The sequence below is a fragment of the Rhinolophus hipposideros genome, assembly GCF_964194185.1.
Source record: "Rhinolophus hipposideros genome assembly, chromosome: 20".
In the NCBI taxonomy this organism is placed as follows: domain Eukaryota; kingdom Metazoa; phylum Chordata; class Mammalia; order Chiroptera; family Rhinolophidae; genus Rhinolophus; species Rhinolophus hipposideros.
The window spans coordinates 51,599,880-51,622,793 of record NC_138066.1 but is presented as its reverse complement, the minus strand read 5'-3'; the positions used below and the strand labels follow the sequence as shown (position 1 = coordinate 51,622,793).

At 51.5% G+C, this 22,914-nt stretch overlaps 1 protein-coding gene across 1 annotated transcript; it reads right to left on the bottom strand.

The window, feature by feature from the left end:
• Positions 1-2,200: 2,200 nt before the first annotated feature.
• Positions 2,201-10,638, bottom strand: CBX2 (chromobox 2). Its single transcript, XM_081028269.1, has 5 exons — positions 10,550-10,638; positions 10,431-10,474; positions 9,305-9,370; positions 6,977-7,082; positions 2,201-5,617 (listed from the first exon to the last, which is right to left on the bottom strand). Exons 1-5 carry the CDS (start codon positions 10,619-10,621, stop codon positions 4,304-4,306), a joined length of 1,602 nt encoding a protein of 533 aa, XP_080884395.1. The 5' UTR covers positions 10,622-10,638; the 3' UTR covers positions 2,201-4,303.
• Positions 10,639-22,914: the final 12,276 nt, after the last annotated feature.

Sequence of the window (22,914 nt, the reverse complement as noted above, 5' to 3'; positions counted from 1 at the left end):
GGCCTCAGCCCCGCTCCCTGTGGCCCAGCCCCTCCCGAGAGGGCTGATGCCCGTCTGGGTCCCGAAAGGAGCGGGGAACGCGTCCTCTCCTCTTCTCCAGAGCACGCTAGAGTGTGCACAGTGCGAGCCCTCCCTACGGCCAGGCCCTCAAGCCACGAGGATGAAGGGGAGGAAGGCGGTGTCCAGCCAGCGGGTCATGCCAGGCGCCCTGGGAATGGACCCGGCAGCTCCGGGCGGAGCCCTCCAGCCGGGTCGGGCACAGGCAGCCCAGCCTATTCTTCTGGATTAGGCCATCAGATCAGCTGCGGAGAAAACTATCAAAGGCCGCTGTGGACCCGGGTCCGCACCCGTTTGGCCCAGGCTCTGTAGAAATGACTCCCAGGAAAGCCTGGCTCGCCCCCCGGGGTGGCAGCGCCCGCTCCAGCTGCGCCAAGCTGCTCCTTCCTGGCCATCCTCAACCCCTTCCTGCAGTTTTCAAAAGCCCCAGGACAGAAGGCTAGGGTTGTCCCTGCCCACCTTCTCCAAAACAAAACAGCTTCAGCCTCTCAGGCGCAACCGAAGAAAACGTGCCAGCAGTCTTCCCCCGCAAGAATCTGATTTCAAATTCACAGGCCTTTCCTGGAGCCAGGTGGAGCTGGGGTTGCATTTCTAGCCGCAATGGGCACCTCCTCCTGAGCTAAAACAGTCAGGCCCTCACCCCAACTAGCCTTCCAAGGAGGGGGTGGTCAACATCTAGGCCCAGCTCCGCTTCACTTCAAAGGGAGTTTGATTCTACCCGAGGATGAAATTTATGAATAAATTCATGCTGAGGGTGATGCCAACCCTGAAGGGCCCGGGAGGTTATTTAGGAAGCAATCGTCTCTTTATCGTGAGCCGGGGTTAGGAGTCCCAGCAGCCCGGCCGACTCCAAGCTTGTGCTCTTGTGCTCGTAGCAGCTCCCCAGCAAGCTTCCATCTCTGTCATTTTAAAGTGTTACCACGTGGTGGATTCAGGGGTTGGGTAGCTTTCCAACAGTTTGGACTCTGGGGGGAGGGCGGCTTGGGTTATTTTATCCTAAAGTAAGTCGTTGGGAGACGTCTCCAAGTGACTTTAAGTTGTAGAGCAGTGTCCCTGGATGTCAACAGCAACAACTCACTCCTGCTCTCCCAAGTGACAACTAGACCTGTCTCCAGACGTTGCCAAGTCACCCTCTTTGTGAACTGCTAACCCCACCCCTTTGCTTAGAAAAAACCCCTTCACCCCATGAAGGTGGCTAAGCCTTTCCCAAAGCCTTTGATTTTTCCGCCTCAGATTCAGCCCGATTCCATCCATGTCCAGAGTATTTTGCCTCAAGAAAGTGAAAGAGGGCAACCGGATGGCTCCGTTCGGGGGCGAGCTCTCAACAAGGTTGCCAGTTCGACTCCCCCATGGGATGATGGGCTGCGCCCCCTGCAACCAAAGATTGAAAATGGCGACTGGACGTGGAGCTGAGCTGCGCCCTCCACCACTAGACTGAAGGACAATGACTTGGAGCTGATGGGCCCTGGAGAAACACAGTTCCCCAATAAAAATTTTTAAAAAGTGAAAGAGAAGAGACCTGTTTCCAGGGACCACTCACAACATACACCAGGCTGACATGTTAAAAAAATATTTATTGATATACTAAAAGTTAACAAACGGACAAAGATTGGACACATTAGCTAATGTCTTTCCCCTGCAAAATAAATTAACATCAGTCTAAAAAAAATCTGCAACCTACTGCTAGTGTTAGTTTTCCAAAAATACTAGAAAACGCACACAAGTTTTAGATGCACGTGAGCAAAAAATCTGGTCATCTAGGCACTACAACTCCCCTCCTCCAACCCTCTTCCCCCAAGCATAGTGGGCTTCCTGGGGGAAGCACTTCCTTTAACTGGTCCTGACTGAAATTGGGGGCTGGGCTGCTGCCCCGTTTCAACAAAGATCTTAAGTTTCCCAGGGTAATAACATATCCACTTTTGTTCTCTTTTAAGAAAGCAAACAAACAGCCACAGTTTAAAGCAATTAGAAGTGGCATACATGAATGATTTAGCTTTTTTTTTAATTAAAAAACACAAATCATGCCAGTGACTGGCACTGGTCCAAAGCTCTGGTCCTTCTCCAAAGTTTTCTCCTAATGAAACCTCTAGGCCCAGATCCCTTAGTCAGGTCAGAATTTTTGAGTGCACCAAAACAAAGGAACACTCTTTTTGGTACCAAAAAAAATATATAAAAATATGCCAAGCCCTTTCAAGAGGAGGGACTGGCCACTTCCTGTTTATTACGGAAGCAAACAGAAAGACAACAGGATTAAAGCACCCATTCAATATACATTGTGATGCATTCCATGCAGTCAGGTAGGTCGGAATCCCTGTGGAACAGAGAAACAAGGAATCTCATCGGATGTGTGACTGATGGCTGAACACACGAGTGCACACACACATAGCAGCAAATAAAAAAGTACTAATTTTATTTATTGGTAAACATGACCAACTCTGAGCACCTGGTCCAACTCCAGCAAAGGCCGTCACACCTGCACACGCGCCTACATAAACACAAACTGCTTGGAGTCACAAACAAGAAAAACACAACACAGCCAGAAGTGGCTGGAGTAAGGTGTTTGCAGATTCAAACTTTGGGATTGAAATAGCTGGTAAACAGAAAGGCACCAAGTCGGGGTTGGAGACCTGGCTGCTGGGGGGTGTCAGGTCAGCCCACAGCACCTGGAATCCCAGGGTCGCCCCATGGGCTTGGAGGGGAGCTGCTGTAGGCCGGGCTTTGCAGCCTAAGGCAGCGCGGAGCCTCTCAGGAAAGGAAGGCTGTCAGCACCCCTCTGGGGGGGGGATGGGGACAGACGGCCCAGGGGAGGCTGGAGCCAGTGGCCCAGTATGCTGGGTCCCTTTCTTTCCGGCTGTGCAGTGAGCTGGATGCTTGCTCCCTGCCGAGACAGTGGAGGGTGTGTCTCCCCTCTAGTTCCCACTTTCCAGTTTCCGCTTGGTTGTCTGGGACTCCAAGCCCTCAAGTCTGCCATGGTGGGCACCATTCCTGCTGCATCTGGATGTCCCTTGGAGGTCCTGGACACGGGCTGTCCCCAAAGGCACACTGCTGAAATTGTTTTGGCTACACAAAGACTATGTCGTCCTATTTGGCATGGAGGGTTAGGGGCTAGGGAGATGGGGCCGGAACAGGCCCAGGCAGCAGGAACCGCAGCCTCCTCCGTGAGTCTGGGCTCTTCCCTGCACTCAGGCTTTGGGGATTAAAAAAGAGCCCCACATCTACTGGCTGACTTGAACCAATAACTGAAACGAGAAAGGGAACCCTCCAAACCCCCCTTTTCTTTTTGGCATCACAAAGACCCAGTGACCCCATGTGCTGCCCCACCTCTGCCCCGTAAGTTCTGATGCTGCTTAGGAGACCTTCAGGCAGCTGGCTCCCAATCCCGCCACCTGAGGGGGACAGCTGGGTGAGCAGATGCAGCCTTTCTGGGGCCTCTCTGCCAGGAGGGCCACTAGGATTCTGTCCCATTTCCCAAATGGGGGGGGAAGAGCGTGGAACCCCGGAAGTGGGAGGATTGTCAGGGAAAGGTGGTGCCATCTCCATGGGTGGGAACTGCAGCCCAGCCCCCACACAGCAGCAGGCAGCCTGCAGGGTGTGGGTGGACCCCCTTCCAGCACCTGCCCTCACTCACTGCTACCTTCCTGGGGTGCTGGAGGCAGCCTAAGGGGCCGGGGTTAGGACCGAGGCAGTCCTTGCACAGGCCAGCAGAAAGGAGGGCAGCTAGCGCCGTACCGTTCTCCTGCTTCCCAAAACTCAGAGGATCTTCAGGTGCAATAGTGCTGGGACTTGCCCCTTCCAGCCCAACAACGGGGGCTGCAGTTGTCACTCCCACCTACCCCCAATACACTTTCTCTCGCCACCACTGGGCAGGAACAGCCAAGCTAGATGGGGAGAAGCTCCCTCCTCTGACCTGCGTCGCAGGGAAACCGGGAGGAAGGCCGCCCACACTACCATCACAGGCAGTTCAGCTGGTTGGCCCCAGCCACAGGTGGTGGCCCCGACTTCCTGAGGCCAACGGGAAGCGAAGTGAAGGCCCAGAGGTAGGAAGAGGACCAGGCCCGGCCCTGGCAAGGCATCAAGGTACTGCCCGGGCCCCATGTCACAGGCAAGGCTGGGGTCCGGGCGAAGGCCTTCCAAGCCTGCCCTTGAAGGAGGCCACCTGGCCCCTGCAGAGGATTGGGGGCGTGGGTCACTTATGGGAGCAAAAGCAGAGCCCCGAGAAGGGCAGGGGAGGCCCCGGCAGCGGCGGTCAGTAATGCCTGAGGTTGAAGAAGCCCACGCTGGTGGGGGACTCCTTCACCGTGACTGTGATGAGGTTGGCAGTGACATCGGTGACGAACACGTGCTCAATGAGGCTCCGCGGAGGCTTCCAGTCCTGGCTGGTCTGCACAGACACTGACGGGTTCTGCTCGGCGCCGGCTGGCGAAGCTGAGTCGGGGTCCGAGTCGGAGCTGCTGTTCTCCTCGCCAGTGCTCATCTCGGACAGCATGGCCACCTTGCGCCCGTCTCCTGGGGCCCCAGGGCCCAGCTCCTGCCCTCCGACGGCTGCACTGCCCTTGACACAGTCCCTCTTGCCTGCAGGAGTGGGCAGAGTTGCCGCCCTGGAGGCCAGCTTCTCACTCTTGCTGGTGTTGGATAGCATGCCAGCCCCGCTCCCCCCGGTGAGGCCAGCCCCAGCACCTTTCCCAGTGCCTGGCACGGTGGCAGGGACACTCTTGGTGGCTGTGGCATGGCGGGCGACCATGCCCACCCCAGGTGTGCCATTCTTGACACTCTGTAAGTCCAGGACCTGGAGACTCAGCTCCTGGGTGGGTGCAGGCTGGGGGCCCAGGCAACCGGCAGGGACTCTGCTGCTGCTGTGGACGTGTGGGGGGCCCCCTGCGCTCCCCACTTTTTGCTCCACAGCGCCGCTGCTGGGGGCCTTCGGGGCTTTGCTTCCTGGGGGGCTTACCCCCAGCTCCCCCTTCTGCGTCCTCACCTTGAGATCCAGCCCGAGGCTGCACTTGCTGGTGGTCTGGGCCTTGAGTGCCAGTCGGCTGGCAGCCTGGGCCTGGCTCTGGCTCATTCTGTTCATATAGTGCACAATGGAGCTCTGCCAGCTGATGCCACCGCGGCTGGGGCTGCCAGCCATGCCCTTCATCAGGCTGGCCAGGTTCTCTGGCGTGGCCATGGTGCTGGGGCCGCCGCAGGCCTCCTTGGCGTGGGCCTTCAGGGCGGCCAGGCCGGCCACAGGGGCACTGAGCGGAGGGGGCAGCTTGCTGGCCGGCGCCCCCAGGTCCTTCCGGGCCGTCTTTAGCACCCTGGCCAGGCTCACGGGTCTCCGGGCTGCCTTTTGGTCCGGGGGCAGGGGCTTGCGGCCCCGCTTTTTCCGGATGGGGTCCTTCAGTTCTGGCTTGGCTACCAGGATCTGCGCCTTCTTCTGAGGCACTGGGTGCGTCTCACGGCCCCGGGGACCCCGCTTGGCATCTAAGTCACTGTCGTCCTCCTCATCTGAGGACGAGGACGAGGATGAGGACGATGTGGAGGAGCTGCTGGATTTGCATTTGGAGGGGGTGTCAGGTTCCTGCAGAGACAAAGGGGAGGGGTCAGCACTTCCACGGCCTGGTCCCCAGGGCCCAGTGTCAGATGCCTTGAAGCCAGCACCTCCTGGGGCTTCAGGATTAGAGGCAGCCAGGGGGAGCGGTTTCTCACTGTCTTGTCCCAGGAAGGATGTACAAGGTCACAACAAGGTTCCATGCAATGCAGTTAAAAGTAGTAAAGGAAAAACAAATGGGGTTCATAAAACGAACACACCGTCACCCCCAGGTGCTATTAGCTTTCAAGGGGGACACAAGCTTAGCTCCAGCTCCCAGCACACAATTCAAAACGGCACGTTCAGAGCAGCACAAATCACGCATCTCAGGTCAGGAGTGAAAAGAGCAGCACGCACAAGAGCTGTGGAACCGAAAGCAAGTGGGCATCTTGCTTCAATCTCCCCATTTGCAAATCTGACCCCTTCAGAACCTTCCAGCACATAGGGGAAAAACCCACGTCCTTCCGTCTTCTGGGTATCACCCCAAATACTAAGTACACCTTCTATTTCTCAGGCCCTGTCAGCATTTTAAAAGGTACATACACTTCAAGGAGACAGAGCAAACAGCCGCACCCGTGCCACAAAGCTTGCCTGCGTGAACTGGGGACAACGGAATCAAACCTGGCGTCTCAGGTCCCCCAACGCGTCACCCCAGCTGACGTGAGCCTGAGCTGGAGGGCTGGCCAGTGCCACCAGTCAACGCAAACACCCCACGTTCTTCTGCAGCCCCCACCATCTTGTTTGAAACTAAGCTCTCGAAGACAAAATGTGGCCGGTGCAGGCTAGGCGACAAGACCAAACGCAGGGTGCCCACAGCCTCCTGGAAGGGTGCTTTTAGATGACCACGCTCTTGGCCACAGCGTGTGGCGCCAGGCCCCCGAGAAAGGAGCCAGGCACACCCGAGATTGAAGACCTCATCCCCCATCTTGCCTCTGAACTCCTGGAGGAGGCGGGGTGCTGCCACAAAGCGCAAGTGTGTGTGTGTGTGTGTGTGTACCTGTGGGCTGCCCAGGCAGCTGCGGTCTACCTGGCAAACCTATGCACGCTCCCTGCTCTTTTCTGTTCCCCACAAGCCACTGGGGGCAAAAGACAGCAATGGTCAGCAGTCAAGCCTGAGCCTGCTCGCCAGTAGAAAGGAGTACAGAGTGATGTCAAAGGAGTAGGAAACCCACTCAGGACGGGCTGGCCACGCAGGGCCCTCAGAGGAGACTGTTGTACCCGCTGGCAGAGGCCTGAGTGGCAGCAAGGAAGGAGGCCGGCCAGGGTCTCACTTCCCAAAGCTCTCAACCCTCCCACCTCCACCTTCCACTCTGGAAGGCGAGCAGCCAAATCGGGGCATCAGCCACTCACCTTGAGCTTGGAGTGGCGGCCACAGGCGGACATCACCGTGTGCTTCCTCGGCCTTCCCCTGGGCCGCTTGCCTCTTTTCCGGTTCTGCACCTCCTTCTCCTGTTCCCTGAAGACGATAATCACCAATCAGGGTCACGGACCCTCCCTCCTGCCACACGGAACCCATGGCTTCCAACACCCCCGACACTCCAGCCCAGCCCATGGTAGCTTATCACCAGTTTCACTGCAATAACACATCCTGTTAATTAACACATCCCGGGCGGAGGTCCAGACCCCCTTCTCTGGAAAAAAAAACAGGTCAAAATATCTACGCATCCATCTATGTCATTTGCAGTGGGCAAAGACAAGTCACAGAAATCCAAGCAAAGCTAGGAAATGAACAGTCTCCCAGGTTTCTCTGACACCACTTAAAACGACCCAGTGCTAATCCAGGCCACTTTCTGTGGGTAGAACGTTCTGTGGGAATTTCAGAATGCCACTAGGAGTCTTTGTGGGCACACAGTCCAACCCCCCACTTCAAATCAGAGTCCAGGGTAGGGAGGCAAGGACCACTGTCCCCAGTGCTCCCCCATTACCCACACAAAATCCCACAGGCCCAAGCATAGGGGAAGCAAGGGCTCCAGGCCTGTTCCACTACAGTACCCCGGCTCCCATTTCTCTCGCTTTCTTTTGTCTAAGATGTCTGTTCCTGCACTCTGCTCCAGATGAAGTGTGAGGCGCGATTGTGAAGTGGCCGGGCCTCAGAGCCCACACCACCCGCAGGACACCTTTAACAGCCCTCATGACTTGGGGTCATGGAGCCAAGAGAAGGCCTCCAGCCGACCCCAGAGAAAGGCTGTGCTTCACGCTATGCCCTGGGAAAGAGGAGCTATCTGGAGAAGGTTCCCGGTGATTAAAATGGGCAAACAACACCTCACTGGGGCCTGGAAGGTGCTCTCTTAAAGAACCCAATTAGTACAACCAGACAGAGCTCTCCCTCTAAAGCAGCCCCGATCTGCCTCTTAGGATAGGAGCATCTCATGGGTCCCCTCCCCCCAGTCACCTGTATCTGAGGGCTCTTAACCGCAGACTTCTTACAAAGGCCATGCCCCCATGCCAAGCAAATAACTGCCAGCTCCCAGTTTGCAGGAGGATCTTTCTGGTTTATGGGGGAAAGTAGAGCAACCATCTTCCCAGGTTTCTCTCCCCCAGGATGTAATCCAGACCACCCGCTGGCTTTAATTCCTCCGCCTTGCAGATATTCACCAACCCCACTTCTCATGTTGCACTACAACCCAAAGTGGAGGTAGGAACACGCGCTAGCTCATGTCAGGACCCCACGCTCACAAGGACGAGTTATGAATTAAGTAGCTGCCAGTACAGTTGCTGCGCAGCATTTTCAAGGCACTGGGGCAAACCCTACATTCTCTCACCCTCCCCAAAGCCCACCTTTGCTTTCTCCCCATTGTCACTGTCCCTCTGAGAATGCCCAAAACGTCCAGCTAGGGTGAAGAAGGAGTAGACATAGCTTGAGTTACCAGAGAACAAGCTGGGCAGACTGACCCCAACGGGGACAGATTTTGAGCAGCTAATTTCTCTGTCCCTATCAATAGGGCAAGTGCCCAACCTCCTCCACCCAGTGTGCTCTGGCACAGCACTCCTGGACTCTCGTGCCCAGATGGTGGGCTCATCCATCCCCCATCCCATCCTTCTCCCCCGGAATCTCAAGGAGGCCTCTCTCTGAACCCAAGTCTCCTACCTAAAAATAGAAATGACATCTACAATTACAGAAGCAAGTTCAGATGGAGACTGGCCAGGGCCCCCTGCAGCTCACTCAGCACCATCAGCTCTGCAGCCCAGAGAAAACTGTGTTGTTCTTGGTACAGATACACCACAACAGGCCGAACTTTGTGCTGAGTGTCCAGCTCCCTCTCTGAGCCTTCTCTTGCTCAATGGCACCCTCGCACAGGGCCAGGTCTGCATTTTTATGGCAAACCTGCCATCCTAGTTTTTATTAGTTTTGCTTACAAACAGAAAACGCCAAGAAGAGAACCCAGAAAATTTCATGAAGGAATTGAGAAGGTTCATTTTGGCAAGTCTGGCTGTCAGAAAGACCAAAGCAGCCCTCAGTGACTCCTTTGGTCCAGACACGGCACTGGCCAAAGGGATGGGATGGGACGGGGGAAACCCATCTGGGACTTCAAAGCCTGCTCCACCTTCACACAGCCATGGGGACGTCACCAGAGGCCCTGGTGACAGCCCAAGCCCTGGACCCTGCATGACTGTGTGACAGGCCACCGCCTGCCCTGCACATCCTCCCCCATCTGACACGAGCTGTGAATTTCTCACTTCTTCTGGAAGGCCAGGAGCAGCCGTGGGTCCAGGATATTTTCCTCTGGCTCCCAGCTGTTGTGTCTGGAAAAGCAAAGTGCAGGTAGGTAGTAAAACAGCAAGGAGTGACGGGCCACTCCAGAAAGCCAATCCCTGCTGATGGCAAGGGCACTGGGTTCCGGGGCAGTCCCCCAAGGTTACTCATGCCCAGGATGAGGTCCCACTCACTCCAGGAGACTGGAGCCCCTGAATCCTGGACCTTATCTTTAAACCCAAAGGAAAACCACCACCTCAAACCCCCACACCCTCCCTCCCCACCAATTAACACGCGGCCTCAGGAGGAATCAACAGTCACCCTCTGGGAGAAAAACAAATCCCAACAAAATGTTACGTGGTACAGGGAAGCCCCCAAACCCTGGCCCGGAGCCAGCGAGGGAAGGGAAGGCTGTCCAGGATGCGGGGGGTGGGTGTGGGTGGGGTGGGGGTCCGAAGGGCACAGAAGCGCAGCCCAAACTGTAAGAACAATGTGGCTGGCGCCCAAGCGAGCGCGGGCCGGGGCACCGGGAGGGGAAAGCAAAGAAAGAAAAGTAGGGTCCGGGAAGAAAGGGGAAACGGGTCTGTAAGAGCGACTGTAAACAGAGCCCCCTCCGGGGATGCAAGTCCCCTCCCTTCCATTAAAAAAAAAAGAAAGAAAAAAGAAAGCCCTACATTCATCAATAGAAAGCTCAGGTTACAGCGGGGGAAATACGGACAAGAGGAGGGGGGCTCGTGTCCGCGGGGAGGGCTGAGGCGGGGCGGGGGCGCATGCAACAAATGGGCGCGGGAGGAGCGCGGCGCGCAGGAGCGAAGCGGACCGCGCGCAAGGAAGAGGCCCCGGGCGCCGAGCGGGGCTCGGCAGCGACCCGAGGGGGCTCCCGGGGGAGGCCGCCTGGCCCCGCACTTCTCGGGCTTGAAAACAAAGGGCAGCCCTGCGCAGCCTGGGCGCCCCCTCCCCGCGGAGCCGGAGGAGCCCTCGGGGATCCCGCGAACTTCCCGCGCTGCACGCAGACGACCCCCACCCCGACGCCGCGGCCGAGGGTCCTCCCTCCCCCCGGGGCCGAGGGACGCCGGTAGGAAGGCAGGAGCCGCATTGTTGGGGACTCACTTGGAGGACCAGCCGCGCCACTTGACCAGGTACTCCAGCTTGCCCTGCGGGGAGAGAAGAGGCGCGTGAGCCGGGGCTGGCGGGCGCGGGGCGAGCCGGGTGGGCCGGGCCGCACGCACCTTGCGGAGACGCTTGCTCAGGATGCACTCCGCGGCGAAGACCTGCTCGCCCACGCTGCTCAGCTCCTCCATGCTGCCGCGCGCCCGCCCGCCCGCCGACCGCGGCGCCGCCGCTCCCCGCACCTCCGCGGCCGCCGCGCACAAAGCGCCGCCCCCGCCCGCGCAGGGCCCGCCCCGCGCACGCGCACCGCCGCCACGGGCCCCCTGCGCCGTGCGCCCCGGGCCGCCCCCGCCCCCCACGGGCCGCCCAATCCGGCGCTGGCCAATGAGCGCGCGGGGGCGGGGCGTGGGGGCGGAGCGCGCATTGTTCACGGAGGGCTCGGCCTCGCGCCCGGGGTTGGGGTGTCCGCGCTAGGTCCTGGGTTGACCTGGGGTGCCGGCCGGATGCGGGGGTTCCCGGGCGCCGGGGTGGTCCTGCGCGGGGAGGAGGGAGGCACCTCGCGACTTCGGACCTGGGGAGTCGCCCGCCGAATCCCGCTCGGCCCCCGGGGCGCGCTCGGCCTCCTCCGAACTTCGTTTTCCGGGCCAAAGCCATTGTTCTGGCCCGAAAGGGGAAGTTGGGACGGAGCGAGGCGGCCGCTTCCTGCCCCCGCCTCCGAGGGGCGCTGCTTCGGGGTGCGCAGGGCTCTACCCCCCGCCGTCTTTTTGAATTTGGTTTCCCTCGATCTCGGGCACTCGACCGATTTTGCGCGGGAGCAAAAGAGCTGGGGGGTTGGGGAAGGAATGGAAGACAAAGTACTGGAGGGGAGATGGGGGTTGGGGGGGTGGGCAGCAAAATCCGAGCAGCCCAGCTTTTCCCTCCAAAGGCGAGAGAGAAAAATGCATCAGTTGAAAACGCGAACTGCTCCGTGTTCTTCCTTTTAGTTATGAAGAGTGGAACCCAGTCCCCAAGTTTTAGGGCACACGTAGGGAGAAAAGGAACTGCACTTTTTAATTTGTTTCACGATTTTGGTGAAATGAAAGTGTGTGGGAGGGGTGGGAGCGAGATTTGAGGCGGTACTTCTAACCTAGTACTTAGTAATTCATTAATGGACCCGCCAGGATTTGGAAATCTATATGCTTTGGGTCAATTGCACGTGGCAGAAAGGAAACGACCTCGTTGAGAAGTGGGGTGGCCTGGAGTCCTCTCTGGGGTCCTTGGTGGCAGGCTACCCTTTCCTTTTCTGCTGTTAAGATCCGTGTTCCATTGAACAATTTCCCCCTTAAGTCCTTTAGATCTTGAAAGTGAGGAAGTCAAACGCATAATAAAGGAGATAAACATTAGCCTTAACTGGATTCGCATCAATACAATTTAACTCAATGAAAATTCATTTTCTGGTTTCGTGTCTTCCTTGAACGCAGCTGCACAGTTCTCTCTGTTAAGCAAATCAAAAAGTCGTTTTTTGTTGCAGGAGACTGTTTCGATGTAATTTGGATCATTAAAACCATATTTATAAAGGATTCTGCTGGAGAAATGTATTTTGTTGTATAGTAGAAAGGCCTACTATAGGAAATTCAGAACTGCAGGAGCCCATCTCTCCATTGCTGGCATGTTTTTCAGTTTTTTCGGTTAAATCGGTTACATTCATCTGATACCCTGGAGAAAACTTGGGTAACGTTTGCAAACTCTGGTACTGTTTGCAAAGGAGGTGGGAAGAAGGGAGATTCGCTGGGGATGGGGGTGGGGGGGGGAATGATTGCTCACTTGGGGGGGGGGGCCCAGCCCAGAACCCTTGTTTTGGGATAAAACCTGCGCTGCTGGGGTGGAGAGAACCACTAACAATCTCTCTCCAGCTCTTTTGTGTTCCCATTTTGTGGAATTAGGCAGTCTATTGTGGGGCTGAGGCCAAAGGTGTATTTATTGTAATCGGACAAGAAGCTGGATCAGCTTCAACTCACGTTTCCTTGCAGAATTCATCTTGGGTGTGAGGTTTTTGCCCTGGAAGTTTCCAGTTTCCTCTTAGTGATATATGGTATCCTGGATACTTGCTCATTTTTTTTTTTTTAAAGAAAAGAATTCTTTCTTCCTCTAAGAAATAAATTTGTCGAGAATTTGATCCTAACCCACTGGGGAAAAAAATATCAGTTTCTTGGGAATTTTAATGCACATATCGTCTATCCATCTATGAGTACCCAGTTCGAGTAAAATGATGTTTAGATAATTTATTTGGAGAAACAAATGTGACAGACTTGAGTAGAATTAAATTGTCAGGTAAATAGGGTGAAGGTATGAACCAGAACTTGTGAGGTGTTCCTTAAAAAGAAAACTGGAAGTAGGCAGAAGCGAGGAATAACTCCAGCTAAAGAATTGTGTCAAAACGTTGGGGATAAAGCAGATTCTGTCTTCCGTTTTGATTGTCACATGTAAGAATGATTAGGACAACTCAGAACAATTATTTTCTACTTCTCTCAACCAATAGCTACTCAGCATTTGCTGTTATCTGGGCACGACTCGATATAGGATGGAGAGGGTGTAGCAGCACTGCCAGATAGAGCTTTCAGAGACGATGGAAATGCCTTCTAACCACACTCCAGTACGTGAGCCACCAGCCATCTGTGGCTCATGAGCTCTCGAAATGTGGCCAGGGCTGCTGAGGAATTGTTTTTAATTTTATTTATTTTTAAATAAATTTGAATAGCTGCACGTAGCTAGTAGTCACATACTGGACAGTATAGGTTTATAGAATTTCAAGGCATATATTCTAAACATATTTTAAACAAAAGTAATACAGTTACTTAAATTAATCTTGGGACATGAATAGTTTGCCTACACTCTCATGCTGCATTGTATACGAGAACGCTTAAAACAGGTACAAAAAAGATACCAAAAAATACAGGCATACAGGAGTACATTCAGACTAAATACCACTTTTTTTCATGCCACTTTCTATGCAAGTGACAAGATCAGTGAGAAATATCAACTCATTAATGTCTGAAATACCACTAGGAAAAGACAAGAATCTTCATGCTGCTCTTGCGGATCGAAAATTGAGGAAACCGAGGCAAGAAATGACATAACAGCGTCACTCTCATCAGTGGAAGAGTCAGGAATTGAGATGAAGCCAGTATCCTCCCATCTGTCAACTTTGGCAGTAAAACCAAACAACATTAGTTCCGTCTTACAAAACAATTTCAGGATAGCCCTTAGTTTTTCTGCAAATACTGCCTCATTGCAACCAGAGTTGACTCAAAGGAGTGACCACAACCATTCACACTGCATGCAGCCCCCAAGGTCTGGATGGGATGAACTCTGATCATATAGTACATTGCACAGCCTTTAATATTCAACGTGATAATTTGTCCCCTCCCAGGTCCCCTCACATTTGCAAGACTGAGGTGTGACTTGCAGGCTAGCTGTGTCATGTGATTGCTGATTCTGTATCTGTACTGGATAAATATTATATGTATGTGACACACAGTGTTTACGGAGCAGAGCTCAAGTAAAAATAAGCACGGTTAGGGTGCCTGCGGAAGTTCTCAAGCTTTCAGTTTGCCTAAGAATCCCCTGGGCACACATGCAAATACTGACCCCTGGACCCCCGCCCCCCATCCTGACCCAGGAGACCTCAGAGGCTGGCTGCAGCTGACACGGTATGGAACACTTCTTACAAAGGGCAGCCTGTCCCAGCCCTCTTTTTACCGATGAGGAAAAGGAATCCTTAATTGCTTCAGGCCCCTGGCTGTGGAGCCCATTCCTGCCATTTCCCAAGTGTGTGGGGGAGCAAGCAGGCCATGTCTGTAACTAGTGCCCCAGCTGCACTCAGTAGGCCCTCCAAGGCTGAATGAGGCAGCAGAAACCTTTCAAGCTCCTGGGACCCACCCCGGGCCACCTAACCTACTGCACAGCCCCTAAAGACTTACATAGACTGAATGGACCCTCCCCTTACATCCTGGGGCAGCGAAGGTTAATGAACACTGTTATACTACCCTGTTTCCCCGAAAATAAGACTTATATTAATTTTTGCTCCAAAAGACGCATTAGAGCTGATGGTCCGGCTAGGTCTTATTTTGGGGGAAACATAGTAGGAGGCCCCAAACCGCCATTTAACCTAGCCCTTTACAATGTTGCTTTGGAGACCAGACCACAGCGCCCTATGGGAGATCTCCATTGCCTAAAGCTTTTATTTTAAAGGATGGCATTTATTAATTTTGCAATCGTATCAGCCCCCAGTTGCAGTTTCTTCCACTAGAAACCGCGCAGTGTCAGACCTCCTTATTTCTGCATGTATACTGTACAGGCACATCTGGGGGACAGCATGCTGAGATGCCACGTTAGAAGGCGCATGGATCTAGTTTTGTGAGCTGTTGCCAAGCTGTTCCCCAGGTGGGTGGGGGGGCTGCAGTAATTTACACCCCCACCTCAGTTAGACGGGGTTGCCTCTGTCCCCATAGTCTCGGCAACCCTAGGAAGTTCATCTAGGCCATTTCTGAACGCACTGGATACGGTGGTATTCTAACAAATGAATCACGTCTGTTGTACCTTGCACAGCTGTGTTTTTTCAAGACCTTTGCCGGGTGCAGAATTGTCTGTGTCAAACGATTTTATGAGTGCCATTTTCCAGTGTGAAATGCATTATTTCCACAAATTTAAAAATAACTTACAGTTAACAAAGTTCTAAAATCTAGAGTGAAACACTTACCTAAAAACTAGTCTTTGGTTTGGGGATCCAAAGCGGCAAATGAACACAGGTTCATGAGTTTGATCATTGTTTTTCTGGCTGCCAGAGCCTGTCACTAGCAGCCTCTGTGGATTCTCAGGATCCCATGGAATCAGGCCCACCGTGATCCAGGATGATCCAGGATGATCGCATCGTGAGATCCTTAACTTGATCATATCTGCAAAGACCATCTTTCCAAATAAGGTCACGTTCATGGGTACAGAATTAGCCCTTGGATATGTCTTTTTCAGGCTACCATTTAATCCACTACAAATCCATATGGTATTATTTCTTTTGTGCAACCAAAAGGAATTTTTGTGCTGGTAGAAGTGTACAGATTGTTTTTCGGGGGCCAGTGAAGAGGGTTTTAATTATCACTTGATGGCTTTGTGAACAATTTGAAATTTTCCACCTTGTGAATAAGTTTACATAAAGTACTGTCTCCTGAGTTATCTAGCTTTTAAGCTCATGGATTACTTTCATCTTTGTTATAGTTTAATCTATTTTTTAAAACTCAAATTTTATAAAAAATTTCTATAATAAAAATATTCAGGCCCTGGTCTCCCCTCAATATATTCTGATATCTTTGTTGCTGATAGAAATGAAGGAAGATTTAAATAAACAAGACTGTTTATGGTCTGCAAGATTTGCTATTTTTTTATGTATAAATGCTTTTATTCATAACAATCCAAAGAAGTAAGAACTGTTATTGTATGCATATGGATTTTTTTTAAATTTATTGGGGTGACAATTGTTAGTAAATTTACACAGATTTCAGGTGTACAATTCTGAATTACATCCTCTATAAATCCCATTGTGTGTTCACCACCCAGAGTCAGTTCTCCTTCCATCACCATATATTTGATTCCCCTTACCCTCATCTTCCACCCCCCCATCCCTTACCCTCTAAGATTTGCTATTTTTAAGATGTCAGTTCCCCCTGAATTGATCTAAAGACTTAACGCAATCCCAATTAAAATCTCAACGTACTTTTTAAAAAGTGATTGACAAACTAATTCTAAAATATGTAGGAAACGCAAAGGACTTGGAATCATCAAAACAATCTCAAAAAAGAAGAACAAAGTAGGAGGGCGGCCGCTGCCTGACTCGAGACTTACATGAAGCTATGCGTTCTCAGTACAGTGTGGTTTGGCCTAGTGAACTCTGAGGGGCCCGGGAGTTGGGTCCAGCTAGGTCACTGCTGTATTCCCACTATGTACAGAGGGCTCGGAGCTCAACAGACACCAGACACTTGTTGAAGGAATGAGGAGGTTACTGCCTGCCACTCACACGTGAAGACGGCCGGGTCGGCCTCGGGAGTGGTGGGTGGGGGCAGGAGAGGCTTAGAAGCCAGGGGGATAGTGTTGGGCGAGCCCTGCTCCTCCAATGAGGCTCGGTGGGGACCGCCTCCACCACTGGCAGCAGAGGCAGCCGACGGATTGCAGCTGACCTCTGAAATTTCCACTGCGCACGGAACATACCTCATCCTCACAGGGCAAGGGGTGGGGGTGGAGATGAATGCCAGACCCAGGGTGCCACTGCTGAGACAATGGTACGAGCAGTTTATGTACTGCCATGGGCCCTGCAGAGGGATGGCAGCAGGTGCAGTGTGTACTGGGGGATGGTATGTGACATGGGACAGTCGATGACAGGTAAAAGTTGGTGCAGGGACAGTGTGCACGGGGATAGGCAGTCTATGGCAGGGACAGTATGTCCCAGGGCACGGTCTGCACCAGGGGGCAGTATATACCAGTAGGCATGCCAGCTGGTTTCCTTGTGCTGGTTTCCATGCCAGCAGCTTCCTCGGCATGATCTCTTCTGATCAAAGTCCATCATTCTTTTTGATTTGAAAATCCCATGAAAACACTCAAGCGTTTTAATGACTGACATGAATTGCCAAAATGCCCCATGGAGAGAATTAGTCCAGCTTATAACACCTCCTCCCACCTACCCGCACACACAGCCTCCCTTTGAACTTTAGCAGGCTCCTGCAAGTAAATGTGGGTTTCGTGGTTTCTTTAATTTGTACATTGTTCTTGAATTGTTTCTTGGTTTCCATCCTTCCCACCAGGGTGGGATGGAGTTGGTGCGTCCTCTCCACCACCACGCTTGGCACAGCCCTGGGGCCCCGTCTCCCTGTAACCATGAGTTGTTTAAAGGGAGGCGTGGGGTGGATTCATTCCAAGGCAGTGCACATTTGTGGTTTTAAACCCGCAAGTCCTCAATGAAATTAAAAATCAGTTTAAAGGCCCTGGTAAAAGCTGGGTGGGCACGTAGGGAAATCGGCACTCACACGCCGTGGGTGGGGACGTAAGGGGCTTCAGTGTTTCTGGGCAGCAGTTGGCTGTGGCTCTCAGATCAACACCAGTCATGCTCTTTTATCAGCTGACTCCGCCTCTCAGGTATGTCTGAAGGAAATGAAGAGATCATCAGGCCGCACAGAAACATTTACTTATGCATTGATTTGTTGACTGAAACAGCGCTTATAAATAAACTGGAAATAGCTCACTGCCCATCAGCGGGTACTTGGCTTAAATAGAGTGTGGTGTGTTTATACCAGGAAATTCTTTACTATCCTTAATATTCAAGTTTTAGAGGGTCTTTTAAATGACATGATGGAAACCATGTGTAATGGTAAATTAATAAAGTGGGTTACATACATATATACAGTGTGGTCTCACCACTATAAAAATACATACATATATATATATATGAAAAAAGAGTGGAAAGAAATAATAAAAATACTGAAGTGTTATCGCTGGGATGTGAGATTAAAATTCATTTTTCTTTCCTTCTTATACTTGTCTATATTTTCCAGAATTTCAGTGATGAACACATATTACTCTCTTGTCAGCATTTCTGAACCCAGATACTTCAATTCGGACCGATGGCTGTGGGGGGCTGACTTGTGAAGAACAGGCTTTTTGACAAAGAGAGGCAGAAACAATAAGGAGGAAGAAAAGTGAAGAGGTGCTGGTTTAATTTTTTGAGAAATCATTAAAGAAAATCTTGAGAGAGGACAAAAAAAGCTGTTGCATCTTAATAAAAGTTCCGACCCATCAACCTTTTGTATTCATGAATTTTAATGCCGGAAAGGCAGCCTAAAGTGCAGGAAGTGGTAACTGGCAGAATGAGAAAAATGGAGAAGAGTATAGCTGGAGCGGAGACCTGAACGCCTCTTTCTGAGAAGCCACTGACCCCACAGCACAGAGGAGTTAGGCCTCAGGGGATCAGACACTCGCACCCTTGACATCTTGTTGTGACATTTTGCTTCTGGGACAGGATGTACCTATGTGTTAGGCGCCCTCAGCCCGGTTCTGGGGTGGGCATGGGTCCTGGTTGCTTAGGCTGCTCCAGGCCTGGGGACAGCACACACACAAGCTGGGATATTTGCCTGAGGACCCTACGGGAGATTCTTGCTTCCTCTAAGGTCGCTAAATTGGAAGGATGTCCGCCATGCCCCCACCCTCCGCCCCAGAACAAATGTGTCTCCTCGGAGACCCTGAGACCAGCACAGGGAGAGAGGCAGGGGCAGCAGGAGAGAGCACGAAATAGGGGGAAATAGAGTGAAACCCAGGATCCACCGGGGGCCTGTCTCGTTGAGACATCCTCTTGGCAGCTCAAGCTGGTCAGGTTTCTGCTCCCTCCATCAACCTGAGACCGTTAGTTTTTTTCAACTTCCCGTCAAACATTTGTAAAACTTATTGATGTTCTAGGCCACGCAGAATATCAAATTCCAAAAGTGGAAACTGTACAGGTCCCGTTCTCTGATCATGAGATACTAAAACAGGAGACTAATAAAAAAAAGGAGGGGACGTGTCAGGAGAGAATCTAAACAGACACATCACAAAAGCAGACGTAAGAATGTCAACACGCCCCTCCAAAGATGCTCAAAATCATTGCTCATTAGGGAAACGCAAATTAAAACCACACATCCGCAGGAACAGATACGATTTAGAAGACTGACGATACCCAGTGCTGGTGAGGATGTGGGGAAGCCGGAAGCAGGACACACTGCCGCTGGGAATGCAAAATGGTTTGGCCACTTTGGGAATTAGTTTGTCAGTTTCTTAAAAGCTACAGACACACTCACCATATGGCCCGGACCCCCCTAGGTCTCCATCCAAGGGAATTGAAACCATATGTGCACACATGTCTTGTACTGAATGCTCATAGCAGCTTCATTCATAACAGCCAAAAAGGCAAAGCAACCCAAATGTCCGTTCGCTGGTCGATGGATGAACGAGCTTCGAACTGAATGTATAGGGACAAGCACTCAGCCGCAAACCGGAGGGCATTAGTCATGAAAGCAACAACGTAGACACGTCTCCAAGTGTCATGCTTGGGCGAATGCAGCCAGACACAAAGCACTATCTACTACATGCTTCCAGTTCTATGAAATTCTAGAAAAAGAATAGACACCCGAGGCAGGTCAGGGCTTGCCTGAGCCAGGGGTGGGGTGGAGGTGGACTACAAAAGGGCACATGGGGACTTTTTGGCAGGATATCCCCAAACTAGACTGGGATGTAGTCCTAGAAATTTCCTCCACCATTGTAGGGATTTCCTTTGCCTCTCTCATGGGACAGCCATACAACAGAATGCTTTATTGCCAAAAGAAGTGTAGGATTTAGTTTTCGTCATGGGCAGATATGTTAATTTTTTTTTTTTAAAAGCAGATTAAACAACTATATATACAAAATGATTCTGTGTTAACCACGTCTAAGTCTGGAGATACAAAAGTCTGGAAATACATTTGTCTAATTTTTGCTTATTTTCAAAAAATCGTGTCTGCTCGATGAATGTGTATTTCTTACACAAGAAAAAAAATAAATAAAAGGAATTTGTGAAAAGCCTGGGGACGCTCCACTCTGGTCTTCTCCTTTCTCATCTTCTGTATTCTAAAACTTAATAGGGTGGTGGTTGTACGACTGTATACATTTACCCAAGCTGGTAGGACTACGATAGCATTTAAAATGGGTGTATTTTTTTATTTGTAAACTATGCCCCTAAAAGAGGAAAACTGGAGAAACTGGAATGAGCTCTGTGGGTTGTGCCGATGTCTGCCCCGTGGTTGTAAACTTGTGCTGTGCTGCGGTGCTCCCACATCGGCTGTGGGCGTGACCGCCAACCACCAGGAGCTGGACGAGGCAATGAAAGGTCCTTCTCGAGAGTCTTCGGAGGGAACAGGGTCCTGACAACTCCGTGATTTAAGATTTCTGACGTCCAGACTGTGAAAGGATGAATTCCTACTGTAGTAAGCTGTCCAGACTGTGATGATTTGTTACGGCAGCCCTTAGGGAACTCATATACCCAAACATGAGGGACCCTCAGAGCTAAACCCAGAAGGATCCTGAGCAGACAGGGACCGTTGGTCAGCCTGGCACTTGAAAGAACTACCATATTTTTGTAACCTGAGTCAAAACACGTGAGGTGGCTCTAACTCTGGTAGCATCTGAAGGTTCTCACGGATCATGACTGGTCATTTTTCTACATGACAGGTCCCCTTCGGTCTGTCCCTCCAGTGTCCAGCTTTATGTAGCACTTGGGGCCTTCTGTCTAGGCTGACCATGGACTGGGTAGGGGTGCCCTCGGCCTGAGCAGAAGCCCTGAGTGTCTTCCGGGGGCTCACAAGTCCGCCTCAACTTGGCTTCCCCTCCTTTCAAAAGAGATGCTCGCGGCCTGGCCCTCAAAGGATTGCATAGATGGTCTGGCTTCCAGCTGAAGCATGCCGCGGGATGACAAAGTGCCAAGTGGTCCTCACCCTCCCGGTGCTTGTTCCCAAGCTGGATACACTGGTGGTTTCACTTAGGAGAGAAGCTGCCAACATCTGGATGGCAGCAGGAGCCCAGAAGCCCCATTCTGGAAAGGGGCTGAGTTGTCCCCGTGGAGAATATCTGCCTTTTTTCCATTTCCTTCTGCTTCCCTATTTCTCTTGGGTAAAATCAGCAGACCCGCTGATTATCTAACCAGAGGGACAACTGGAGAGAAAGCAACTGCCCTCCACCATCCAGGACCCATCGTCCTAGTTATGACATAGGCGCAGGGGGTGGGGTGGGTAGCTGTGGACACCTTCTTCTCCCTGCCCCTTGGGGACTTTGCAGCGGTAAAGTCAAGGGCCAGAAACATCACTTTTGTCTTGACACAGCTGGGGCCTCGCCTGGATTCACCCTGAGCTCCCCTGCCCTTCCCACTGCAGCCGGTCCGTTATAGGAGAACTTCTCCCACTGCTGGAAGCCGCCCATGAAGCCCAGAACCCTTTCCCTCGGGTTTCGGCAGCACAGGGTTGTGTGGCTGGGGATGTGGTGACACCAGGGCGAGGCCTATCCCGGGACGAGGCCTCCAGAACACAAGCGAGAATTCTCTTTGACTCTACAAGTTCTCAAGCACAAGTATTTAGAAATGTCTCTCGACCTGAAGCTGGTGGCCAAGTGACAGGTGGGGAATGATGTGGATTCCTCCTGAGGCTGGGCCTAAGCGAGGGGACCAGTTTTCACGATGGGGGTCGGGGGAGATTTACTATTTCTTCATTTATTAATTGGCGAATATTGGGGAACAGTGTGTTTTTCCAGGACCCATCAGCTCCAAGTCAAGTTGTTGTTGTCAATCTAGTTGCGGAGGGCGCAGCTCGCTGGCCCATGTGGGGATCGAACTGGCGACCTTGGTGTTATGAGCACCACGCTCCATCCAACCACTGCGCAAACCGGCTGCCCAAATTTACTCTTTCAAGAGTCTTGTCCTGTATTTTCCTTACATATCGTGTTGTCCATATTTCTAAAAGTTATGTATGCTCCCTATAAAAATATATTTTGTTTTTAATATATATTCAAGATATTTTTAATGTGTTTTTATATACTGTGATTTCCATATAGTATATAAAAGTAATACATGCTCATGGTAAAAATGTCTTTATAGCTTACCTTTTTGATTTTTTAAATATAATGTGTTTTTCGTGTATATAAAGCCACATATACTCACAGTAAAAATAGCTTGCAAAATTAAGATATAACTTACGTATAATAAAGTGTACAGATCTTAGGGAAATAGCTCCATGTATCTTCAGACATGTATATATCTGTGTAATTACCACTCAGATACCTTGGGCCCCCCCAAGGGGTCACCTGTATTCTGACTTCTCACAGTGTATATCAGTTTACCTTTTTTTTTTTTTTTTTTTTTAGAACTTCATATAATAGAATCGTACAGTATGTCCTCTTTTCTGTCTGGTGTATTTCACTCAGCATTTGTCTGTTGATTTTTGTTGCTGAGTCATATCCCACTGAATGTCTACACCACACATCTATTTGTTGTTTTGTTGATGGCATTTGGATAGTTTCAAGTATTACACGCTACAGAGAATGCTCCTTTCAGCTCCTCATAGAAAGTATCTTTGTGAACTTTCTAGACGTGAGACTTGGTCAAAGGATAGATGAGGCCAACTTGCTGTTCCAGAAGCTTCCACCAGTGCCCACACCCACCAACACTAGGTGAGAGTGTCTGTTTTTTCCACCCCTTGCCAGCAGTTGCTTTTATTCAACTTTTAAAATAGAGGCACTGGAAGGAAAATGGCTTCTAACTGTGATTCGACTAGCTGTAATCATGAGTGAGGGTAATCTGGCTTCACCAGCCATTGGTATTCTTCTTTTCTGAGAACTGTCCAGATATTTTGCTCAAACCCTGTACCCATTTTCTGTTAGGTCATTCAACTTTTTCTATTCTATTTGTAAGCAC